Genomic DNA, 8,128 nt, shown 5'->3' with positions numbered 1-8,128 from the left:
TTGAAAGCAAAGAAATTCCACGGAACATACATATTTATCATCGTGGAAGCTTATTAGTAAAGCAGTACATAAATTATTAGTAGTACATTAGGTAGTACGTAGTACATGCGGACTATTGTATTTTTGCAGAAAGCATATGGCTTTTAAGGTAGCCAAAGACTTGAGCAACATCCGCAAGAAGTTTAGAGCATTAGCACTCCTGGTCAAATATTGAACATGAAAACCAAAAAATATATATTAGCTACAAAATAGGGGCGATAGTTGTTGGAAAAAAAACCATTAAATAAATATGAAATACTTTATCCTCCATTTCGTGCTCGATGTTGTTTATGGTTATGGACAAGGCTGTTACTTTCATTTGAAAACTAACTTAGAAGTTCGGAATGGAAATAAAAAAAAAAAAATAGTTTGTGTATTAATAATGTACCTTTTTGACGTACAGTCCAATGGACTGAACGTAGTTGTTTTCCAATGTTCCGAAGAATCCGACAACACGGCCATTTGATGGTACTTCTGAGCTAAAATCATACAAATACTTGGTGAACGGTCCACCTCCATAAGGTCCATAACCATCCTTACACAAGTTAGTATGAATCTTTAACTTGGTTACGTCAACATTTTTGTGCCATTCTCCAATAGCCCCACTTATATTGGTTACATGTTCGCCACATTGGAGTGTAACCTGTATAAATTAAATGTCTCAATTTCCGCCATTACCACCAAACTTTCGATGACACTTTGTGGTGACAAACGTAATTGAATCAACAATAGCACCAGTTTTTATGATTAATTCACATAAACTTTCACATGGTTCAAGCATCATAGACCATGGTTGCCCAGTCTGACACCCATCAGGCCTGTATTTCTCAACACCCCGACTCTGTGTAAATCAAAATAAATTGAGTAAAACTTAATGGCATACAATTAGATACAGAATACTTAATTATGAGGGGTGAAATTGATTAAAATCTAAGTATTTACAAAGGGAAAGACTATTAATCCTATCCACTAATTTTATTTGAATTTTATGTTGTAGAATAAGGTGCATCATTTTTATATTGGGATAGATAAAACAAATTTAAAAATCAACCTAACTGTTTCAGATCGTCGTGTACATATACCTTCATCCTAATCCTAGTTGTGTCGTACAAAGTTTTTTTTTTTTTTAGTTTTTTAAACTTTAGTAAAAGATTGAATACGATAACTGAGCGGCAAGTTGAGCCATTTTCTTGAGCTTGAAAAGGTGAGATTGATGCTTCTGTATTAGTACGTGGTACAAGTAAGTAGGAACTAAGTTGTTGTGTGTTGTAATGAGGAGGCCAGATATCTTCATATATATACACACATTTAATTTGAATCACCAACTCTCCACACACGAATATATTCTGGTGGTCCGTCATGCCCACCACTTATTTATTCCTCATGTGTTTGCATACTTTATATATGCATTCAGATAAGAACAAGGTCCCATTCCATTTATCCTGTTATGCATTTGCATGCATAATACCAAGATGCTCATCAATATATTTTATATCAACTAGTCTGCATTTTCATCTATTCTTGACAAATATTGTGTATAATTTGTTCTTGACTTCTTGATAAAATATTGTGACAATTCTTCATTTTAAAATTTTCTCAAATTTTTGTTTTGGCTATTTCCTCTCTTTACTAGACTTATACTCCCTCTGATTATTTAAATGCATTTTTCATGTTACATGGTTATAGGAGGCTCCTGCAAAATTATTGTTAAATGGAAAAATGGATAGGTGTATATGTAGGCACACGTATGTTTGTTTTATCTCTATAAATTTGTTTTTCTGGTCGAGTGAGGTACAAATGCAATACAAAAAAAATACTCTCTCTGTCCCTTAATACTCGCACCGCTTTCATTTTCGGGTTGTCCCTTAACACTTGCACCGCTACTATAAATGAAAATTTTTAGCAATATTATGCTATTTTTCACACTTACCTACTAACCCACCTACACCCCTACTCCCTACAAAAATCATTTAAAAATTCACACCCCCAATTCACCACTCCCCACTCCTGACACATTTCCCACTAACTATATTAATAAAAAATACCCCACTATCAATTAACACTTATTAAATTAATAAGTCAATTCAAGTGTCTTAAACTCCGCACCGGTCAAACCGGTGCGAGTATTAAGGGATGGAGGGAGTACAAATGGAAGAGGAGATTCGAACCTATGATAACCTACATACATGTGTACAATCTTCAGTTGTAACAACTCTAACGTGTCTAGTACTTTCGCAATTTGTTTGCATCCTTTTTTCTATTTTCCATTATTTTTTTAGTTAATAATTTCAATATCTTATGGCAAGATATATTCTCTACATACACAATTTCTATAAATATTCCTTTGGTTGGAAAAAGAAGCATCCACTATTATTATCCTTCCATTTTTATAAATATTCTTTGGTATAAAAATAAGCTTCGATTCTTAGTGTAAGTTTGATGCTACTTTTTCTTTACTTATTATAAGGAGTATATGATTAGTCATACTAAGAATATCTTATACCAAAATTGAAGTTACTCAAAGGAGATATTTGTTGAGGTTTGTCCTTATCTTTTCACAAATTCTTATTTACAAGCGGTATGCAATGAATATTGTTCTCTAAGGTAAATGTTAATTCAAAATGTGTAAAATTTACCCTGATATATGTAAAAGTTATCTATTTTAATTTGTAGTGATAAAAAATTTCAATTTAAAAAGAATTATTTTTTCAATATCAATAACAATGTATTAAAATAACTGTAAAATTAATCATTTAACATTCGAAAATGTTTATTTATCAATATTTTTTATATAAAAGGTAACCAAAACATATTAAAAGTTACAAAACAACTAGGTAAAAGTTATCTTGATGACAGGGTGATGTACAATAAATTTATTATACACCTTGTGCGTACAAGATGTTTTGTTATCTTTTTCATTGGCAAAAGATTAATGAATAGAAAACAAAATATACTCCCTCCGTCCCAGATTAGTTGTTACACTTTCCTTTTTCGTCCGTCCCAGATTAGTTGTTACACTTCTAAATTAGGAATGACCCCACAATTATTATATTGTCTCTCTTCCCACTAAATTTTTTTTTGTCCCCACACCCTCTCTCATTCAATTAAAAAAATACCTCACTAACTCCTATCACATCTACTTTTTCAATAAAATAACAATTGATAACCACACTACTACTTATCGCATTAAACTATGTGCCCATGAAAGTGTAACAACTATTGTGGGACGGAGGGAGTATGCACTACCAAAATTCAAAAAATGGCTTACGTGATTTATTTATTCTAGTAAAACAAAAACGGGCCGGGGACTCTAATATAGATAACATGTGTGAGAGATGTTATTTTCAAATAATTTAATTAGGTAGAGAGAGATAATAAAAACAGGGACGAACCTTCTTGATTGTCGTGGTGGGCTCGCCCCCCAAAAAAATTCCCGTAGTGTGTTTTTAGTTCCCCCTATAATTTTAATGTAATTGTATATATCACCTACTATATTGTTTAATTCTTCTACTGGCCCCCTTTGTAAAACAGTTAAAGATCTTCAACTGAATAAAACAACAAAATATGGTGAGTGATTATTAAAGAAAGAGAAATAAGTACTCCATAATAAAATATGGTAAAAGTATATCAAATATTGAATTGATGCATTTGAAATAAACATCTATAAGGATCAAGCGATGAATTACAAAATTGGAGGGAGTATATCGGTACACATGCAGGTTCTGAAACTACGAAATAATGTTTTTAACCAGAAGGAACACAAGAATTAGGGAGTATATATATATGTAATATTTTAAACATAAAATGCTTATATGCAACGCGTTTCCGGCCTTAATACTTATAAATATAGGTTCTGGTTAGAAGCACGCCCTAAAATGATAACTAAGAACCAATATGGACTCTTAGATCATCAAAATCGGATGGTCCAAAAGATTTCCGTGTCGTTAATATTGAAATTTTTGTATTTATGCAACTTTTCAAACTAGTTCTCAGTTCCTTTACTTTTAATGAAATTTCATTGAACTTTTGACTAATTTTATTAACTTTTACTAGTTTTGAATTTACTTTTACTATAAAATTAACGAAAAATTATCCAAAATGACATTTTATGAGAAAAAGATTGCAAAATAAATTGGTCATGCTGATACTTTATGTTTTCTTCCTTAAAAGTTGATAATTTTAAGTATAAGATATTGTACATTTTGTTATTTACTTTTGGTTTAATGTAATTTACTTTAATGTGTTTTTACTTCACTTTTAGGGGGGAAAAATTGTTTTTCATTCTAATTACATATTTGGATCCCACAATCCCACCCAGGCATCCAAGGCCTACGCCCAAACAAAATCCACCTGCGCGCGCGATTGAGAATGTCCACCAACCCTTCCTACTTATTTATTTTACAAGAAGTATACCCATACCCACTTTTATAAATAAAGAAATGATTTGATATTCTACCAATGTGGGACGTTTTTCACTTTAAACTTTTCACTCTTTTTTCTTAACAAGAATTTCCAACATATTCTATGCGCCTATGCTAAATTAGAAAATATTATGATGTTTGTTTCTTGAATTCACTAATCGCTATTTATAGTATTTCCCTTTATGGGTGAAAGCGAAGTTAGTTACGAAGATGTGGATGTTATTTCCACTGACTTCCGTCGTGGGGTACTGCTTGCCGGAGAGGGGGAGTTTAAAGTCGCACTAAATGCTTCTACCGATTTCACTTTTTGACGCTCCATTTCTGCAAGCCTAGTAAGTCTCTAAACATGTACGTATTATATCTTCACCTCCGGATTGTTGTTGGTTTGAGCCATTCTTGTACCTGTAGTTAAGGTTGCGATCTTTCGTTTATGGACCTTTTAATGATTCCATTTGCCTTATGTAAAGGAAAATTAGGAATGTGAATAGCAAATTCCCCCTTGTTTGATAAGGAAACGTCGTGTACTTATAATAGATCTGGTTAATTGATGTCGTATACTTATAACAGATATGGGTAATTGAGGTTAGAAAAAATCGAGACAACGCCGATCATATCTATTTTCACACATGCACTCCCCTACCTAAAATGGTTAATGTCAAATTTAACAAATAAGTACTCCTTCTGTTCTCGAATATTAGTCCCTTTTGGAATCCTTACACTATTCACAATTTAAGAGAATCTTCTAATTTCTTTCAAATACGTGATTTGAAACATATTCATGTAATATCTTATTTTGTTCGTCTTAATGTGTAGTTTAACAATATCAAAATTTTATATTTTTCTTACATACATATTTTGAGATATTTACGTTTAAATATTGAGTTGAACCGAGTTGAAAAGTCAAAATAGGACTAATATTTAAGAACGGAGGGAGTATACTTTTAAGCTGCTATTTGCAATATCAATTTTAAGGATATACTACGTAATTTGTATGCATTTGAAAAATTTCTAGAAAATAATAAGGTTAATTTATCTAATAAATTTTTTATTAAAATAATACAATAAGTAAAAGTTGGCTTATTTTAATTCTAAATTCCATAGTGACATCGCCACATCACGTAAAGAAAAGCTAATATTATATTGTAACTGAAAACGATACAAGATGCAACACACTCACTCATGTTCGCGATTAGAAACAACCACACTTGAGGAGAGAGGCCACTTTGTAGTGTACATGATATGTGGCTTATTGAAAGCAAAGAAATTCCACGGAACATACATATTGATCATCGTGGAAGCTTATTAATAAAGCAGTACATAAATCATTAGTAGTACATTAGGTAGTACGTAGTACATGCGGACTATTGTATTTTTGCAGAAAGCATATGGCTTTTAAGGTAGCCAAAGACTTGAGCAACATCCGCAAGAAGTTTAGAGCATTAGCACTCCTGGTCAAATATTGAACATGAAAACCAAAAAATATATATTAGCTACAAAATAGAGGCGATTGTTGTTGGAAAAAAAAACCCTTAAGTAAATATGAAATACTTTATCCTCCATTTCGTGCTCGATGTTGTTTATGGTTATGGACAAGGCTGTTACTTTCATTTGAAAACTAACTTAGAAGTTCGGAATGGAAATAAAAAAATAAAATAGTTTGTGTATTAATAATGTACCTTTTTGACGTAGAGTCCAATGGACTGAACGTAGCTGTTTTCCAATGTTCCGAAGAATCCGACAACACGGCCATTTGATGGTACTTCTGAGCTAAAATCATACAAATACTTGGTGTACGGTCCACCTCCATAAGGTCCATAACCATCCTTACACAAGTTAGTATGAATCTTTAACTTGGTTACGTCAACATTTTTGTGCCATTCTCCAATAGCCCCACTTATATTGGTTACATGTTCGCCACATTGGAGTGTAACCTGTATAAATTAAATGTCTCAATTATAACTAGATTAATTAAATGTCCCAATAAATTATTGAATACATGTTAAATAAGATAAAACGAGTATATGAATTAGGTAGTGAATATAATTATGAAAGTGAAGAGAAAATGTGACCTTGTGTTCAGCATTTCCGCCATTACCGCCAAACTTTCGACGACACTTTGTGGTGACAAACGTAATTGAATCAACAACAGCACCAGTTTTTATGATTAATTCACATAAACTTTCACATGGTTCAAGCATCATAGACCATGGTTGTCCAGTTTGACACCCATAAGGCCCGTATTTCTCAACACCCTGACTCTGTGTAAATCAAAATAAATTGAGTAAAACTTAATGGCATACAATTAGATACAGAATACTTAACTACGAGGGGTGAAATTGATTAAAATCTATGTATTTACAAAGGGAAAGACTATTAATCCTATCCACTAATTTTATTTGAATTTTATGTTGTAGAATAAGGTGCATCATTTTTATATTGGGATAGATAAAACAAATTTAAAAATCAACCTAACTGTTTTGGATCATCGTGTACATATATCTTCATCCTAATCCTAGTTGTGTCGTACAAAGAATATTATTTTTTTTTAGTTTCTAAACTTTAGTAAGTGATTGAATACGTTACCTGAGCGGCAAGTTGAGCCATTTTCTTGAGTTTGAAAAGGTGAGATTGATGCTTCTGTATTAGTATGTGGTACAAGTAAGTAGGAAATAAGTTGTTGTGTGTTGTAATTGAGGAGGCCAGATATCTTCATATATATACACACATTTGAATCACCAACTCACCACACACGAACATATTCTGGTGGTCCGTCATGCCCACCACTTATTTATTCGTCAAGTGTATGCATAATTTATATATGCATTCAGAAAAGAACAAGGTCCAATTCCATTTATTCTGTTATGCATTTGCATGCATAATACCAAGATGTTCATCAATATATTTTATATCAACTAGTCTGCATTTTCATCTATTTTTGACAAATATTGTATATAATTTGTTCTTGACTTCTTGAGAAAATATTGTGACAATTCTTCATCTTAAAATTTTCTCTAATTTTTGTTTTGGCTATTTCCTCTCTTAACTAGACTTATACTCCCTCTGGTTTTTTAAATGCATTTTTCATGTTACATGGTTATAGGAGGCTCCAGCAAAATTATTGTTAAATGGAGAAAATGGATAGGTATATATGTAGGAACAAGTATGTTTCTTATATCTCTATAAATATGTTTTTCTGGTACGAGTGAGGTACAAATGCAATACAAAAAAAATACTTCCTCTGTCCCTTAATACTCGCACCGCTTTCATTTTCGGGTTGTCCCTTAACACTTGCACCGCTACGTTAAATGGAATTTTTAGCAATATTATATTATTTTTCACACTTACCTACTAACCCGCCTACACCCCTAATCCCTACAAACATCATTTAAAAATTCACACCCCCAACTCACCACTCCCCACTCCTGACACATTTCTCACTAACTATATAAAAAAAAAAACACCCCACTATCAACTAACACCTATTAAATTAATAAGTGAATTCAAGTGTCTTAAACTCCGCACATGTCAAACCGGTGCGAGTATTAAGGGACGGAGGGAGTACAAATGGAAGAGGAGATTCGAACCTAACCTACATACATGTGTACAATCCTCAATTGTAACAACTCTACCGTGTCTAATACTTTTGCAGTTTGTTTGCATTGTTTTTT

The 8,128-nt window shown here is 32.3% G+C and overlaps 1 protein-coding gene across 1 annotated transcript; it reads right to left on the bottom strand.

The window, feature by feature from the left end:
• Nucleotides 1-5,574: 5,574 nt before the first annotated feature.
• On the bottom strand, nucleotides 5,575-7,197 carry LOC110799032 (protein GOS9-like). The gene is made up of 4 exons (XM_022004231.2): nucleotides 7,044-7,197; nucleotides 6,530-6,718; nucleotides 6,137-6,391; nucleotides 5,575-5,908 (listed from the first exon to the last, which is right to left on the bottom strand). The coding sequence occupies exons 1-4, from the start codon at nucleotides 7,062-7,064 to the stop codon at nucleotides 5,900-5,902; spliced, it is 474 nt and encodes a 157-aa protein (XP_021859923.1). The 5' UTR covers nucleotides 7,065-7,197; the 3' UTR covers nucleotides 5,575-5,899.
• Between the last annotated feature and the right edge of the window lie 931 nt (nucleotides 7,198-8,128).

The sequence above is a fragment of the Spinacia oleracea genome, chromosome 6 (genome assembly GCF_020520425.1).
Source record: "Spinacia oleracea cultivar Varoflay chromosome 6, BTI_SOV_V1, whole genome shotgun sequence".
NCBI classification, from domain to species: Eukaryota; Viridiplantae; Streptophyta; class Magnoliopsida; order Caryophyllales; family Amaranthaceae; genus Spinacia; species Spinacia oleracea.
This window is presented reverse-complemented; position numbering and strand designations above follow the sequence as displayed.

What these genes read in the sequence shown, in the direction of transcription:
- LOC110799032 (XM_022004231.2), bottom strand. Translation starts at nt 7,064, where the DNA reads ATGGCTCAACTTGCCGCTCAG. An exon ending in TGGCTCAACTTGCCGCTCAG is followed by an intron (nt 6,719 to 7,043) that starts GTAACGTATTCA and finishes TGATTTACACAG; the next exon opens with AGTCAGGGTGTTGAGAAATA. An exon ending in GCGGAAATGCTGAACACAAG is followed by an intron (nt 6,392 to 6,529) that starts GTCACATTTTCT and finishes TAATTTATACAG; the next exon opens with GTTACACTCCAATGTGGCGA.